This window comes from Calonectris borealis, chromosome 23 (genome assembly GCF_964195595.1).
Source record: "Calonectris borealis chromosome 23, bCalBor7.hap1.2, whole genome shotgun sequence".
Lineage (NCBI taxonomy): Eukaryota > Metazoa > Chordata > Aves > Procellariiformes > Procellariidae > Calonectris > Calonectris borealis.
Genome location: NC_134334.1, coordinates 1,195,545 through 1,213,593, shown reverse-complemented (window position 1 = coordinate 1,213,593; position 18,049 = coordinate 1,195,545). Strand labels below are relative to the sequence as shown.

General features: G+C 47.4%; 1 protein-coding gene across 1 annotated transcript in view; it reads right to left on the bottom strand.

The window, feature by feature from the left end:
- The window catches only part of MEGF6 (multiple EGF like domains 6), a 113,985-nt gene that overhangs the window by 77,817 nt on the left and 18,119 nt on the right, over nucleotides 1–18,049 (bottom strand). Inside the window, exon 6 of the mRNA XM_075172201.1 lies at nucleotides 11,415–11,519. Within this exon, the coding sequence (XP_075028302.1) occupies nucleotides 11,415–11,519 (105 nt within the window). The remainder of the gene's footprint in view (nucleotides 1–11,414; nucleotides 11,520–18,049) is intronic.

Below are 18,049 nucleotides of genomic sequence, written 5' to 3'. Positions count from 1 at the left end.
AAGCTGGACTGAAGGCATCCCAGAAGGCAAATGCTCTTAGTGGGGTGAAAAACATCAAAAACTGCTTGCACTGCAAAACCACTGACGGCCACCGAATGTAGGCAAACGGAGCTGGACCAGCCCACCCGATGGTCTGCGCTGCAAACAAAAGCCAACAGTGCTATGGGTGTGACAGGGTCTAAAAGCTGCCGCGTGCCAGGCTTTTCAGCTAATATTCCAGAATAAATGGAAAGCGAAACACAAGCGCATTACTTAAGAGAGCGGCTAAAGGCCAGCAGCCCGGCGTCTAGCCCGTGAGTGTGCTAGACGGCCCGCCATGGAGAAGGGAGCTTGTTTGGGCTTCTTGGCAGGGCCGCCTGCTGTTCTGGTGTTGAGCGGAGGATTTCCAGATTCAACTGTGGTTTTATTTGCTTGGAGAGGCGGGAAGAAAGGCGGTTAATATGCATTCACGTACGGCAAACTAGAAACACCTGTTGGCCTTCAAAACAGTTTTTTGGCTGGCTTATAGAGACTGAGGGTCTAGCAGGTGTCCCTGTAGCAATGGGAATGTAAAGGGGTTACAGAGGCCCATGAACACTGAATTATGCAAAGAAAAACCATTTGCACAACTATACACAGCACACGTGTCTGTGTGTGCAAGTTGAACCACGAGAAGCTGAAGTCCCATAAAATTAAGCATGTCTGGGAGGAAACCAACCACGCTGGGACCTGGGAAACCTCACCCCAGAATGGCAAGGGTTGCCTGGGACCCTCCTTTCGGTCTAGAGCTGCTGCTGCTGACGAACGCTCGCCGCGCGCCTGCTTCCAGCTGCTAGCACGCCTGCCGCGCTGCCGGGCAGGGGGAAGCCAGCCACGCAGCCCGAAGGCGACACGGCTCAGCCCCTGCGCCGCACAGCTTGTTCCCAGCCACCTCCCTGCGAACTCCAACACGGCGCCAACGCCATCGCTACCAGTAAGAGCACCGCACGCGGACCGTGTCTGGCAGGCCGGGACAGTGGGAACTCGGAGAGGAGCAGGGTCCAGACATAGGTTCCTACGCAGTGTAGGGCACTGGCTGTGCCTGAAGGGTCTACGTGCTTATATATGGCTAGAAAGACAAATAATCACTCCACTGCAAATCATTTCCGTGTTTCCAGCGAGGGACCATTAAAATGCAATACAGATTTTTAAATACTAGCTATAGGTGGTATTAATACACTATAAACCATGTATGTACTATGAGATCCTAAAGTTCATATACATGCATACACATATATTTGCGCTACAATATATATTAAATTTAAAACCATAACATAGATGTAATCAGTGAATACAAGCTAAGCGCATGGGAAGCCTGAGGATGAAGGAGCTGCAGAGGCACAAACTCCTTGAACTTGTTCTTTGCACCTGATGCCTCCAGAAGAAGGAGGATTCCCATTTTCAGAGATACCATTTTTCATTTGAATTTCGTAACATCCCTAGCAGTAAAAAGTGACTGTAACAAACTCCTTTGCTGGCTGGTGCCACCCTTGATTTGTTTGTGTGGGTTGTCAGTGGGAGATTTCCTCCTCCTCCGCTATCAAACAACTTAGTTGGGTTAAGGCTGCACAGAACAGCAACCTTCAGCCCAAGTCAAAAAACTGCATTGCACAACAGGAACACACAAGCACTTGAACTTGGATCACGGATATACGGAAAGTGTCCTCCCTTTCTCACATAACTCTCCTTAATTAAACCTCTGGAGCAGGAATCCTCTCAGCATCTTCCCAGAAAAAAAGAGTATTTGTAATGACTGGAATCTCAACATATGTTTGTTTCTTGAATTATTACACAAATTGTACTGTAGCACTGAGACCATACGCAAAGGAGAAGAAACAGACTGAAACGCAACAAACGAAGCAAAAATTAAAGGAAAAACCTGTGGCTGAGATGGAGATAAGCAGCTGGTTAAAAGATGTTATCGGCTGCTAGAGAACACTGCTTTAAAAAGATGCCTTGGAAAAGGCAGCACGTAATGAATAAAAAAAAAAAAAAGTTTTCTCCAACCTTTCCAAACCCAGAAATTGAAAGCATAATATACTGCTGATTTATTACAGACCGTACTATGTATTTTAGCATAAATAAATTATAAAAATTCCAGGAAGGTTTGCAGCAATGCTTATCTTTTCTGCCTTGGCCTTCACTCCTCATTTCACTCGCGAAACCACCTATTTTGGCTGGAAACCTGTTCCCTTGTGCCTACGGCCAGTGTGGATCCCTGCACTGCCAATTTTCATAAGATCCCCAGAAAACAACGGAAGATCACAGGTCCTGAGAGTTAAGCTGCCTTGTGTCGTTTCTCTTCCGTAACAAAAACCAGCCAAACGCAAAAGGGAGAGCTGCCAAGGACGCAGCGGGAGAGGCGCATCTCAGATATGCCTCCAGGAACGGTTCTTGGAGAACGCAGACTGGACCGGGCTGCCGTTTGTCACCGTTCTCTCGTTTCAAGAAACCAGCCAGCTGGGTGAGCAACTGCAAGCTTGGGATGGCCATTGGCTACCTGACCTGGGGGATGGTCTCCTCCTCTCCAGAAACGGTCCAAGGATTCTGCATTAATTCAGTCTACTTGGCACTCATGTATCAAATTCTTCTTATTACCAATTACACAATGGGATCCCAGTGGTCCATTTTTAGACTGGAGTATTTTTCATTGCTTGGAAAATAATCTGTCCTCCTATATAAATATCCCTTGACTCACCTCCGTGCTTACAGTCTGACTTTCAACAGATGGTTTATGAGAAGAAAATACTTAGGGTAGACTACACAGCTCTCAAAAATGCAAAGCTCTTCAGACCCTTAGCTCAACTTTGCAAGTCGCTGAGGTTTTGCAAACACAAACCCCCCTTTTTAATTGGTCACAGCTGGCTGCGAACGTTCGCGGAAATCCTTGACGGGAGATTAGAGCCGGGCCTGACATTTCGCCATGGTACTGGCACTGTAATAATTAAGGAGGCGATCACGGGAGGTGCTGAGGAGTTTCAATCCTCACTAAAGGGAAAACATGCATCGCTTTGAAGATGGCATCCAGCACCTCACATGACTTGGCCCAAGGTACGAATCCCTCAAAACAAAGTGTAGATTTGGTCTTCTCCAGATGGCACGATAAGCAGTTTCCTTCCAAGCTTTTCTTACCCCTGACAGAACTTAACGCGAGAAGCAGTAAAGATCTATATAAAACTTTCAAACCGGTGCAATGTCAGCGATAGGATTCTTCTCTCATTTATTTGCCAAAATCTAAGCAGAGGGCTACAACTCATCTAAAGGACTTGAGCCATGCATTTTCTGTCACCCAACATAATCACCTCTTTTAAACGATAATGAAATCCTTAATTCTTGAGTTCCACTGAAGGAAAGCTTGAAAAGAACAAAGAAAGCCATATTTTGAATTCACTAAAGCCTTTAAAAATTTTAGTCTCTTAAACTAGCAGCTCTTTTTCACCCACTAGCATGTTCCTTTAAACAAATGTGTCAGTAATATTTTGCCTATGCGTATGCTCCATCACCCGTTGATGAGGCTGGACAACTTTAAATGTGATAGCGTACGTCCAAAAGGCTGTTTGCTGTACTCCAGTTAACCTTTAGAAACTCAAATCATATGAACTATGAAGTTATTCACAGAGTAACTGCCCTGCATTTACGTCCAGATTTGTAAAGTCGAGGTCGTGCCAGGAAGCTCGCGGTGAACGCCGCGTTGTGCGTCTCGGTGAAGGGCGCCAGACCCCAGAATACCCTACGATGGAAGTGCGAGGAAACTTGTTTCACAGGTACAACCCCAGCTGTTCCCCCAGCTTCGGCACATTTTCCCTTTTCTTCAAAACTCACTTCACAAAAGATTTTTTTTTTTTTTTAACTGAATAAACCTGTACATAGCCTTGGCTTGTTTCCTCTCACTAACTTTTTCAGAGTTCAGTGCTACCTGTTTGCCAGCTATTAAATACCTAACGTTTGGCTGATGGACAAGCAGATAGCGCAGGACGAAGCAGAGCTCTGCACAAGCCGCCCTTGTTCCACTGCCTTCCTGAGCCAAAAAGAGAGAAAACCTCGGCAGGCAGAGCTGCACGGCAATGCTGCGGACTGGCAGAAATCTCCTCTGGGCTCAGGCTCTCTCCCCTCCCCAGCAGAAGGCTAAACCTTTGAATCAGGAGGCTGTTTATAAATAAAAGTATTCAGACTTCTTGGCTGTTGGAGAAGTGCTCTGCTTAATTTAGCCCTGGTATTATTAACAGTGGATTCTCTCCAATAAACTGACAGCTGAAGAACAATTGCTGCTATTTAATCTCACAAACGAATTTTAAATCAGCCTTGTGAACTGTAAACTCGTGAAGCATCGAACACAATATCTTGCTACTGTCGTTTTGAAATCAGCAGCGGGGTCCCCTCGGACCAGGGAAGTTACCCGAGTCCAAACAAGCGTTATCGCACGTGCACGCTCGCTGTTGGTGTCTTTCCATCTCGGAAAGACGCATCCGGCTCCTGGATCCAAGAAGAGTCTACAAGGTGTTTTTCTTTGCTTCCAGAGACAAAACCTTTCCCGTTCTGACTTCAATGCCCTCCAGTGCTTTGCAGTCCTGCGTTACCCTTTGAAGATCAGCTCCCGCCCGAAGGCTGCAGCAAACCCCTCCCTCCCAGCCCTCCACCCAAGCAGCCCATGCCCTAACACACCGCAAAGGCTTCCAACTGAACAGCTCGAAGAGATTAGCAGGAGAAACAGGGTCATTAGTCAATCAAACAACACTGAGGGCATGTCAAATGCTTGTGTAAATGAGGGCAGTGCTAGAAAAGAAAGAGGTAATAATGGTCTCCTGAAGCGGTGACAAAGCCATTTCAGCTGGCCTTGCAAAAGCAGACACTAATCACGGGCCCTGCTTGCTTACAGTTGACCTCTCCTTTGTGCAAAGCTAAAGAAGATTTGGTCTGGCCGATCCTTCAAAACGCAGCCCGGCTAATTAGGAAGGGTCCTGTCCCTACAGCACAGCAAAGTTCCCACACAAGAGCCCCCAAAGCCCGAGTGTTGCTGAAACGATCCACTCCGCCGTGAAGTTTTCAGTAAGCAAACGCTGAAGGCAAGCGGCTGATTTACAGTACGAGAAGCAAATTCCAACAGCCCTTCTGCTCCCCGACCCGCAGAGGGACAGTCCCTGCCACGAACACGCAACCCCCGCGTGCAGAGGTCTCGCACGCCGCCGGAGCCGTGCGGGGAGCTGCTCCGCTGCGTTCACTCGGGTACGCCGAGCCCACCAAAACCAGACCCGAAGCATCGGGTGGTCTGAGGATCCCTGGGAAGGCTTGGAGCAGAGCCCAGGTTTTCCAACACCCCCTCCCTCCCAGCAACAAGCCCTGTACAGAAAGATCATTTACGCCCAAGCTCGAAGAAGGGAGCTCCTAAAGAGAGTCTCAGCCCAAAGCAAACCTCAAACACTCCATTTACAACCCTTTCATCTACCAGACGTGGAAGATAACGAAGGAGTTCGGGACAACCCAGCTGCTTCCTCAGTTCAAGAAACAGCCTCTGCAGTGACTATAATATTGTTCAGCTCAACCTCCTCCTCCGGTTTGCTGCTCTAGCAAAGCCCCACCTACGGCAGGTAGGAGATGCCACATTGCATGGGGAAAAAAGGAGAGAAATCCCTATGCTGACAGCACTTTACAGGATCAAAAAGCCACCGAGATGCAAGAGGCAACAGAAAAGGCGTTGAAACCCAGACGGGTAAACAAGATGTACTGCAGACCTTCCTGGAAGAGCTCGTGCAGCCCTATTGAGAGGTCTGCCTTCAAAGTGAGATGATTTAATGCAGACGGAGAGTGCCCAAATATTATCACTTTCAACAGCTCAGGAGAGCAGGAAGGACAGCATCTCACCCCAGACTGATGGGGTACCGCCTGTTTTCCAGCCAGGGTAAACATAAGATTGCTGCTGCTCTAGGTTGGCCAGTAAAAATATCCCATGCTGAAAGGTATGATAAGAGTCTGGCCAGGATAGAGAACGTCCTGCCTTTAGAACAAACACGGCTGTACTTCTTTCCAGAAAAGAAAAAGTGATACCATTAAGATCAGACACAGAGATTTCTGGAAGACGAATGACACCACAGAATATTGCTGTGGAGCAACTTCATTCACTCTGGGTTATTTTCCTGTTGTTTTCATCGAACGGCCTCATCACAAGCCCTCCGGACCATGTCCAGATCCATCCCAGCCAGATGCTAAACAGCTCCATTTGGGGAACTATTTCTCAAGAAGGTATCATCATCTCAAATACCAGGATAGCTTCTTTTATAGGTGACAGATGAGAAAAAATGATTCACTGATCAACCATTATGTGTCTTTCCCCAAAGCTGTCTTCTCTGAGGCAGCCTCCAGCCTCCCATCCTATCATTAAAATCCAGCACAGAAGTTAACCATCCGGAGCACATTTAACAGTGAAAGAGAAGATGAGAATCCAGACAATTAGGTTTCCAGCAGAAATTTGTTCCAAAAAGTATTTACCAAAAAAATCATTTACAGTAGTCAATAAGAAATTAAGATGAAGGGAAGAATGAGTTTGTGGCTGGGATCTTCCCGTATCCTCAATCAACACATTCTCTGTGGTAGGGACCTTGGCTTTTGGAAAATGCTACAAATAATGAAAAGCATCAAGAAACAGAAAAAAAAAGTCAATTCTCTGCAAGCTAGGGCTCATATAGCATTTTCATTGGTCTTTTTGAGTTTTTCAGGAGCAACATCTGTTTAAAAGCAGGATGGAAACAGGTTAAAATGGAACTTGAAAGCTAGGAAAGCTTTCTGAAGATGCTTGCAAAGTAACTTGTCTTGCAAAATGAACACTGTCCCCAATCTATTATATCTATATGTTTCCCTCATCTGCAGTTAATGAAAATGCTCCATCGTTTGCAGAGTCTACATCAGTGGGTTTGGGGTTTGTCTTCAGGAGTGACTGAGGCTTACGGAGCAGTGCCCCAAGATGATAAACCGCTCTTCTTGTCAACGTGCTGGCGTCTCTTATGTCCACCACGTGCCCTGACCAAAAAATTCACTGAGGATACGAGCTGGTATTGATCACGTTACGTTTTCCGCTGCTTTACCAGGAGACAAGGGAAACAGTGGAAGTCCTGAGCCAGCCAGCACATCCTGCTCGGGGCTGGGCTTTCAAGGTCCACCTCCTTCCTTCCAGCCCTTGAAGTGACCAGATAGTCCCGTCCGGGCAGATTTGCTAACGGAAGCAGGACAACGGTGCCTCTGCAATGTTCATAAACAACAGGCCTCGGAAACAGCGAAGCGTTGTCCCGGCAGAAGGGGATGTCGGGGGGTTACTTTTGCCATGAGCGCGAAACATAAATCACTTGGGAATGAAAATAATTTGAGGTTGCAGACACAAAGGAATGCTCCCAAGTCAGCTGGGCGTTGCTGTTCGAAAAGGCACTAGAACAATTAACACTTTATAAACTGAGGTTAAGCAGCATGAAGAATGATTTATCACTCTATTCACCCAACCCTGTTGCTTGTAATTAGCTCATTCCAAAATAAAGAGTTTGGGTTCGTTTCTTCCTTTAACTTCAGGGAGCAGAGCCATAATTTGCGTATCCTTGGCCATGCCCCATTTGCTGTAATGCAGCCCATCCCCACTGCCTAATGAAGCTCTGCCAAAATACGGAAGGTAAGGATCTGACCAGAGGTATTCAGGATTTCAGACATTCATTTAAAATTTGACAGCGTATTAGAGATGAGCGAATCAGATAAGGAGCTTCTCTGAGCTGCCACTAAAAACGTATTTTGAGTAAAGACATTTTAAAGGTTCAAAATAATGCTCAGAAATTCAGTAAGTTTCAAAAGCTCTTCATTATTTTTTTTTTAATCTAGCTTTACAGTTTGGTTCTTTGCTTCTAGGTTCCAAACAGAGGCACATATCAAAACATCACCGTAAAGGTCAAATATCCAGAGAGAACAGTTCAACAGCCAACTCACTCGGAAGTTAAAAGAATTAAAATCAAATCAAAATTGCTTAGAAATACAAGCGACAACTACGATATAGCCACCTCATGCTTTGTTACTTGGCAGAAAAATCTTGGATTTTTTTTTTTTAAACTCAGTTTATCACTTCCAAAAGGCTCAACCATTGGCATACTTTACATGATTGCCCAACCTGCCACTATTGGAGGCTCACCCACACCTCATTTTTGACCAAGAACTATAATTTTCCAATTTCTCTGACTCACAGCCACCTCTTATCTGATCAGAGCATCCTTTTCCCCAGAAAAGGGGAAAGGCTTCTCGCACCGAGGACCTGTTAATGCGGGCAGAGGCGAGCTGTGACCCACAGCAGCGGTTGCAGCGTTCCCGTCCTGCCCCGTTTGCCCCCTGCCTTTCTCCCCTCCCTCTCCGGAGCAGCCCATGGAGGGGTGCGGGGGCGGCACGCCAACCCAACGGCACGCCAACCCAACGGCACGCCAACCCAACGGCACACACGCCGCCCCGAGGGCACGCTGGTGACACAAGCCGCTGTTGTCCTCCTTTGCTGCCTCACGCAGGTCCTGCAAAAAGCTTTGCAGGGCCGTAAAATAAAAGCTAATCTTCAGCCGTCCACAGGCTGACCTTTTAAGACCCAAGGCACCGACTTCGGGTCCCTCATCCAAGGGGGTTAACATCAGTGCAACTACAGATGTATTTTCTTCCCCTCCAAAATAAGCCAGTCATTTCCCTTTTAAAAAATATTTGGGGGTCCCAGAAATCTGTGCTTTATTTTCAAAGCTGCAACCAATTATAGTTGTGGGAATTGCTAAACATTTCCAAATGTGAGTGTGTTTTTACCTCTCAGGTTCTGTACAGGAAGACGCCCGACGTTTATTTTATTGATTTGTATGAAAGAAGCTATGACAAAAAAATTGCAGGGACAATTTAAGGGCTGGTTATTTCCTAGAAAACCCTGTAACATGTGCAAACACACACCTAAGCAGCAGTGCAGGATCACGTACATCTCCGAGAATTAGCCGTGCTCTAATCCTTCGGGCATCAAAGGATGAGAGGGAAGCAGTATTTTAAGTAGTGTGTTTAAACTGCAGATAGGAGAGTGTCACCGGGGGAATAAATAATTTGCACTCAGGCTACTATTGTGTCTGCAGCGTGACTGTTTTAGAAACATAAAGCAAAAAAGCAAAACAAACTGCAAATTGTTTTTATACTAAGCAGCATCCTCTTCACCTTGCTTAAAATGTAGAATTTAAACCGTTAGCATTACAACAGCCACAGAGCTTTGAGTGACCAGGGGGTTAAAGCCGGACTGCTTCGTGTCCCGGGCATGGCCCCGTGTCCGGCGGCAGAGCGGGGAGGCAGGAGTGGTGCCAGCCCCAAGCCAGCAGCCGGGGCCAGACCCGAGCGCAGCAGCACAAAGCTCGGCCCAGGGAAACTCGCACCCTCCGGCTCCTCCGCAGGGCACGGCGGTCCCCCACAGCGGGCTGCAAACCGCTCGCATCGCGTCGCTTGAGAGAAGCGGAAGGTCGGGCCATTCCCCGACACCACTAACATGGGACAGAGCACCCTGTATTTCTAGGACGTGGCGTTAACTCTGGATGACACCTTTGCAAATGCTGTGGAGAGGACAACCAGCCCGGGAGAGGTGTCCCACCTCGCTGTGACCAGAGACGAAAGCTTGCTGGTAACAGGAGGTTCTGCAGCCCTGACAGAAACGTCTCGGCCATGCTCCAGGAGGGGCTTACGCCTCGTGTCAGATGCCGTCCCACCTCTGCGCTTGACAGCGCCCAGGCTCCACTGAAATCACACCGGTCTGGCCGAGGGGCTGGTTACTGCCAAATGGAGCCTGCATTTCTAGAAGTAGCTCTGGTTTGGATGCCCTGCAGCAGGAGAGCAGCAGCCAGGCTCGTGATCTATACACCTGGGCTCGGGGCAATTCTTTTTCTTATTATTACCAAGGAAATTGCTTCATTGCCTAATTGAGAACTTGTGCCACCACTGGAACACGGGGCAGGGGACTCATAACCACCGTCCCAGTCAAGTCCAAGGAAAGCCTCCAGCTGTAATAAACACAGCTCTAACTCCAGTTAACGACATATTAAAGAAAGAACAAGGAATGAATAGAGCGTAAAGTCAAGAGCATCAAGGAGGGTTTGGCAGATCTACGGTTTGTATCTGAAAGAATCCTCTTTTTCTTTAAAGGTATTATCCAAATGCAACTTAAGGGCCTTTTAAGCACCTCTAAACTGACACTTGTAATAACAATTAAAGTTCCTTAAAACAGATGCACCATGAAAAACACACAAGAGCAGGCTGGCTCAGCAGCAGCAGCCCAGCTCCGCTGCGTAGCCGGTGGTTGTGTGCCTCCTCGCTAGCTGAAGCGGCAAGACCCTGTATCTGCCCTCTAAAAACACAGTGTTAAGACACACACTTTCCCTGAACTGATTAACTCGCACGGTCACCTTTCTGCCCTCTCTTCTGGTTACTCTGGGGTTGGAGAGTTTCAGGCTTTGCAGAAAATGCTCCTCTCCAGTCCTTCTCACTGGGAAAAGACCAGCTCCTGCCAAGGACTATTGCGATGTCAACTCCTCTACATCCGTAAACTTACCTCCATTTCTGAATGAGCAAGGAACCACAAGTCTGAAGGAACAGATATATACTAATGGATGGTCGAAAAAAGGAAAAGTCCTGTTATTTAATTTGCTGTTATAATTCCAGACTTTGAGTAATTGTTACTGCCCTGTACCTTGCAGACTTAGCAGTTAGAGGGAAGAAAGGGCAGCCGTTTCTCTCTACGAGAGTATGAGGCACATTTTCTCTTACCGTGTATGAGGCATGGAGAACCATTCCAGCTTTTAGCAGTTGTTTGCTATAGGCTATCAAGTTACCAAATCAGAACATCTCTGAATTACCAAACATAGGAAACTCAATAATCTTCAAGAGAGAATTTGTATATTGCACGAAGGTTAATTAAATAAAGCTTAGCAGCCCCAAAATAATGCCTAGCCAGAGATATAACTGATCCAGCTAGTCAGAGCTTAACTATTTTCCCTTCTGATGTGGCAGCCCATTGCCACGCTCCCCCAGGCTGAGCTTCGCTCCACAGGCCGTGACCCCAGGGTTTCTTTGTTTGACCCAACTTTAATCAGCTTCCTTCTCCGATTCCAGCAAATCCCTCTGCTGATGGCAGCCAGGAATAAAGGCTATTGTACAGTACGGAGCTATGTTTCACAGCAAGTCATGATAAGCATTTCCTTTCCAAACATCCAAGTTCCCCAAACATCACAAACACTGGCCAAAAAAAGTAGAGAGCAGATTATTGGAGTTTTGCAGATAAAACAATGGCTAGGATAAAAAAAACATTGGGGCATCCCTCGCTCTTTATCCCCTTCACTTCCGACTCAAAATTAAAGGAAGAATTTGAAAAGACTGCTTACCGTACTGACAGCGAGGTCCCTGGAAACCAGAAGGGCAATGGCAGAGCTGCGAAGATCCCTCTATGCAATTTCCACCGTTGAAACAAAGCCCGTGACTGCAGACAGCTGCAAGGAGGAGGGAGAGAGTAATTCCCGAGATCATGATCGGAAGCATACATGCACTAATAAACACCCATTCACTGATTAAGTTCCCACAGCCCTGTAGCAAACTTGAATAGTTATAAAAATAGTGTCGAACCATTTTTGAAAGGCGACTCTTTTTTGGTTGACAACGCAATACCAAACAGTACACAAAGTCTCTCAAAATTTAGGATAGGAAGTAAAATACCACAGACAATGTCTAAGGGCTTTTCTTAAAGTGCGGCTCAGTGACAATTCACAGGAAAGCATCAGCAGAGCTGCAAGATTGTTGATGAAATAATGCTTTTCCAGCCGACAAATGTGGGTAAAACAGTCAGAAAATGACTCATGCAGAATCATACCAGATCTTGTGGCAAAAAAGATAACTTATTTATTTTGAAATTGGAGGCATCTTTCAGGAACAAACCACGAGAAGCTGCTTTCCACCGCTCCGCTGAGCTTTCCTGGAGAGCTGGCTACCCAAACGTGGCGTCACCTTCTGAATGGACGAGAGGATGAAATAGAGCTAAACTGTAAGGAAGCCTGAGCAGCCACATTTCTCTGTTCTCACCAAGTGAAGTGTAAAATGGACACAGAGACAGAGAATGCTCAATTAGGCTTCTGAAATCCACCTTTTCAAATCATCTAAATAAAACCACAAACAAGGATATGTTTTTCCAGGGAAACGTATATTTCTCATAACTCACGAAACGTAGCCAATATTTTATATTTCCCACTAGAAAATGTTCATCTCAAAAGGAGAAATGTTGTTAACAAGTGATCCTGTCATGTGTGCCGTGCTTTGTCAAAGTGTAAGGACGCAGAACAAGCGCCTATCTTCCTTTTTAAGTCCATTTAAAGATTCAGACAATTAAATTTTCTCTCTGTTCACTGATCTGGACATAGCTGTGTTGCTGGCCAATTTGTCTTTTCTTTCTTTTTCCTGCACCTCCTCTTTTTCTCTTCCTTTTCACTTTCCTTGAATAAACTGTAACAAAATCCAAGAACAATGGGATCGGGTAGGAATACACTTCAGAAAAGCCACGGCAAACCAGATAACAGGGAGGAAAAAGAGCTTCACCTGTCTCCACGATGCAAGAGATGTCGTGGCAGTACCTGGTCCAGCCTTTCCCACTCGCCTACCCCGAGACCCTGCTCAGCCCAGGCTGGACTGTGGACAGCCCTGGGCCAGGAGCAGCAGCGGGGACCAATGTGTTACAGCTTATGCCTCCCGGGAAGGAATGCACTGCAAGTGCCAGCTGTGTCACGGTCACCTGTGTTAGGGGCCCTCGTGTCCTACTGATCCAGTTGATGGATCCTGAGAACGTCATTATTTCAAGTAGCTGAAATTACAAAAGACGGACCTGGCAATCCAAAACCTGTTGGCTCAGAAATGCAGATTTAGAAGAAAGAGCACAGAATGCAGGCGAGCAGACAAGTGCTGACGGAGCCAAGTGCAGCTTACACTGCGATTTACTGTGCGCCGTGTGCCGGCTGAAACAGGCTGCTGCCCTGCACGGTCGCCAACTGAAGCGACTTGCCAACAGAATAAGCGAACCATCAACCTGCAAACATGTACTGCATCCTTCGGAAGACGGCAAGCCTCCTCTGCTGAAGCAAAGATGAGATTTGTCTTTGCCTTTAGCAGAAACAATAGGGGAAAAAATGAGTGCAATGTTTTCCTCTTGCTAGGAGAGTTAGGGGTTATCCCATCCCAAGGCACACACGGGGGTAGCGGAGTTGCTGGTTGGTGCAAGTTGCTCACAAGCAGTTAGTGACCCGTGGCCAGAACTTGCCCCAGCTAGGTGCAGCTGGCTTTGCCGATGCAGCACACGTACATACAGCAGTTCTTCAGGCTCGGGAAAAGCACCTTCCAGAATAATATCAGAACTGGCCTCTCCTCGAAGCTTCAGCAGTCACACTTTCTTTTAAACAATCAGACTGCATGGGTCAGGGCAAAGAACGTTTTCAAGGATTTCACTTTGTAAAGGAAAAGCCCGAGACGTTTCAGACCGACTGCAGAGTCCTGCGTGCCCCTGGCCACTCTCGTGACGTGTCTGCCGCTCCTCACGCTAAATTCACATCACGTGGGAAAACAACACAGCAGCATCTCCTGCATTAACATTACCTGGGCTCATGAGTGCAGACAGACTAAGTCAATGAATAAATAAATAATAAAAACTCCTGGAAAAGCCATTTTTTCTTCTCTAAAGTTGCAAGGCTGCCAGTCCTGCATGTCCTGACTGCCTTAAAGAAAAAGCTGGAGAATTAAATACATCTCCAGCCAGTACAGCCTGGGAACCGACCGTCAGCTACTCAAGCGCGTCCAGCGAGGCCCCCAAGAGACACCGGTGGCACCGGCTGGCGCGGAGGGCAGCGCGTGGTCCTGGGCACGGGCCGCTGGAGAAGTCCCCAGCCAGACAGCTCTGGACTCTGCTCAAGGCCAGCGATGACGTGGCACCTTTGCAGTTACCGGCTGAAGGTACAAAGCCTGTGATTAACTTACAAACCTACGTATGATATGGGACCACCTGGAAACAATTATAACAGCGCTCACTGGACTAAGGTTTCCACACGCACCCTGTCCATAACTTTTCCCTCCTATTTGCAAGTTGGGAGCCCCTCAGCTTCTCTTCCCATTCCAGCTAAAGCTGTAATTAATTAGTAACAGAAAAAGCAGGTCTGTGATTACACATTTCATTTTGTGTCCTCATAACCGGGGAGGAAAGGCACCCCGTGCAGACTTCAAAAATGGCTCCAAAATACTTGGCACAAAATATTCCGTGCCTACTCCAAGACACCAATTGTGCACTCAGAGAAAAAGGAATCACAGATGGAAACAGTGCAAGTGTTTGAGTTTTTTTGGGCACATTGGCAGGACATTTTGTGCACCAGAAGATAAATTTGCAACGTTACCAAAGCATTTTCAAAGATAGCTTGAAACTTTAAGACATACACACACAATGAGAGATGGGAAAGAGCAGGTACTACCCGCACAAACGAAACCCAAAGCTTGCGGGTGTCAGCTTGCCACACCTGAAAACAATCCTTCCCTCCTGATTACAGGTCTGCTAGTAGTTGCACAAATGGGAGTCATGTTTTGGTGGTACTAGCAGCCCCTATAATCAAAGGGGATTACCTGGGCAGTAAAGGCAGGTCCTTTTTCTCTCCCCACCCTCACCTCCAGCCTCCTCTCCACTAAGTAGCAAAGGTGATGTAGTTAGTGCAGTGCAGATTCATGTCCTCAAAACTCCTAGATGCTGAAAGGCTTCATCAGCTGCACAAAGTTCATCGACAACTTGCGCGAAGCTGCCTGAAATACTCCGCCTCCTGACGATAGTCTGGAGAGAGACGAAGCGGCTCTTTGTTTTGGGGCTCACAGAAAGTCAAATCACTGAGTCAAACCCTGGTGGTGGCCAACGCCTGGGCGCTATATTGTCAGGTATTTACACAACTCTTATCATAATGCAATCAGTTACAACCTACTCTACATGGAAATCTAATAACCACATTACTAAGTTTCCCACTATTCTCCTCCTACCATTGAATCCTCCATATGTCAAGTATTGGCTCTATTTTTTCCTACAGAAATACAATTGACTTCCTAATTTCTCCTCTGGGCTAAATCTTGATACTGTCTTACACAACACTTTCTGCCTAGTCTGCGGTAATCAAGAAGGTTTTGTGAAAGTTTAGGTGAATATGACATTCTACAAATTTGCATGTTTGCTATCAAAACACACACTCTTACTAGGCAGAGCGACGTACCTACTTTAAGGAAGTTTGCTCTATCACTTCTTTTACAATACAACTGTCAGAGCACCCTGGTTTGAGGCATGGCTGTTAGGTGCAGCATCTCCCTCGCAGCTGACCCAGCTCCAGCTCGCCAGTCGGAGCAATAACTTCAGCTCGTTCCAAGTCTCATTCTCACCGATATCCAAACTCCCCAAACTTTGCACCTTAGATGCACTAGAGCTGAAATACTTGAGCCTCAGTGTTGGCTCTTTTAAGGACCTGATGATTTTTCAAATCCCCCCTCCAAAAAGAAGATTATTTAGTAATACAAAGGTAGCATTGAAGTCCAAATACCCATCTACCCAAACTAATGAAACAGTGATGAAATGTTGTTTCAGAAAGCTAGTTATCTTCTCATCTAACGTTTTAGTCACTTTTCATAGCCACGTATCCTTGGGGACCGTGGTGATCCCATATCAATCCGGTGCTGGTCCGCTGGTGCAGAATACTGGAACTTGGGAAACCCTTTCACAAGCATCCTGCTCAGCTGAGCCATGCCGTGCGACGCCTGTGATCACAAACACTTCCCCGTGCGCGTCCTCCCACGTGGCAAGGCAGAAGGAGCTCCTGGCAGCGAGTGTTTCATTGCAACTTCCCATCTCCAGGTGTGCGCCAAGATTCTCTAGGGCTGCAGGCTTAAGTTTTTGCTGGCTCTAGTCTTGCGAGAAGGGCTGTCTCCTGCTTCCTTCCGTTCCTTCAGGCCTTAACACCGTTAGATAGAATTGACCGTGTGGCCAAATTGCATAGTAGGGTGGTTTGGTTTCCCCTGAACCCTTCGCCTTAATCACCTAAAAACCAGACTTTAGACAGGGTCCCAGTAAAGCTCAGCCGGGCTCCACAATGCCCTATTTGCCAGCCCTGCTCAGCCCTCGGAGGCAGTTCAGTGAGACCCAAAGCACAACAATGGAAAATATTAGAAGCAATTGCAGCGACACAAATCAGGGATTAGAAGATACGGGTGTTATTCTTGGCTGTGCCCCAGATTTCCTGAATGACCCGGACAATTCCCTGCTCTGTGCTTCAGGCTGGCACATACAGAGTGGAAATCATAATAACCTACTTCCCAGCCCAGTGGGGCGGAGGGCCTGCGGGTCTCCCTCCCCTGCGCCTTCCAAGCCTTCTGCAGACCGGCTCCTAATTCAGTGTGACAGAATTTTTATGCAATGAAATTCGGGAAAAGGTAACGACACTGTTGTGGGAAACGGGAAGGAAAGGATAAATTACAGAAAGCGTTACCTTCTTCTGTTTGAAAGGCCAGACAATGTCTTTTGTGAGGATTTAGCAAGGCGGGGTTCTTGGGAAGTCAGAGGGAAGAGACTGATTTGAAAGGAAGAGTGATGGAGAACAGCATTTCTCCTACAACGTACGGGCTCACCGAAGTACAACACGGCCATCCTCTGCGTGGACAAAGATGGTCTCCCAGGGGAGTGTACGTTAAATGTTTAACCAATACTAGGCTTGATCCCAGGCAAAAGGTTCAGAAGTTCAGTCAAAGCCTTTCAGCTGACAAAACAATGAGCCTCCAGGAGCCAAGAGGTGATGTACAAAGGAAAGTCAGCCTAATAGGGAAATTAAATTGTTAACCGAACACATTTCCTGCCGAGCCTTCCAACCTGTATCACAAATAACGGAGCTGCTCCCCCGACGCCGGCTCAGCCGGCTCCTGCGTGCCTGGGCACGCTTGCCTGCACGGCCGGGCGCCCGGGGTTATGCAGGGAGCCGGGCTCGGCCGTGCCTGCGGAGCGAGCGCGGCAGCCGAGCGCAGCTACTGCGGCGGGCCCTGCTGAGTGCTCTTTCCCTGCTCGACGGATGATAAGCTAAAGCTAAGCAGAGTTGGCAGGAAGAAACGCGGTTCAGTGCGGCATAACTCACTCTGGAGTCTTTTAATAGGCCATTTGTGCCTAATAAAAATTTCTCTTTTAATGAGGCGATTAAAATTCAACTGCTTTCTACTCAGCCCTTGGGGATGCTCGGAGGGGTTTTCATTGTGTCTCAGACTCTGATACTTCCACCTTCTCACCAAATGAACATTAATTCTCCCTCTTAATCTAGGGCCAGGGTCTACCTCTACCTGATCTAAAAATCAGAGCAAAGTGTGATCCTAGCGAGGGCTGGATAAAAACTCAAGATGAAGACAACTAGGGACAGTGACTGAAGCTTTACACCAGCAGGTCAAGCCGAGCGCCTCTAGAAGCTCCGTGGAGGTATCCGAATGGCAAACCGCACTGCGGCACAGGGTGCCGGGCAGTGTGAGCTGCGCGAGCCCGAGCAGCAGAAGCTGTCCGGTCACACAGCTGCACGATGGCCCGAGCTGCCTAAACCGCTTCTCGGCCAGGCTGTGCTCACCTAGGCTGTTCCATTTCCTTGAGCTAGCTTATTAAAAATCAACTCGGGTATTTCCAACCCATTTGGCAGCAGAGCCAGGCTCTCTCCCCCGCTGCAGTCCCAGTTACGACTTGGCCTCACTGCTGTTCCAGCCCGAGCAAAGAACCTGTGTTTTCTGCAGGAGCGTGCAGTCAGGGCAGAGCCGGCACCTCCTGCATAGTTCACAGGTGACACTGCAACCGTGACAAGGTCACCAGTACTAAATCTTCTAGTACTGGTCTCCTCTTTAGCCTCTTCCATACTTATTGCTCTCCTTGGCACCTTTCTGCCTCATCGTGTCATTTCTGAACGTAGCAGGGGCTGGCCCAAGAACACAGACACGACGTCTGCAGCTG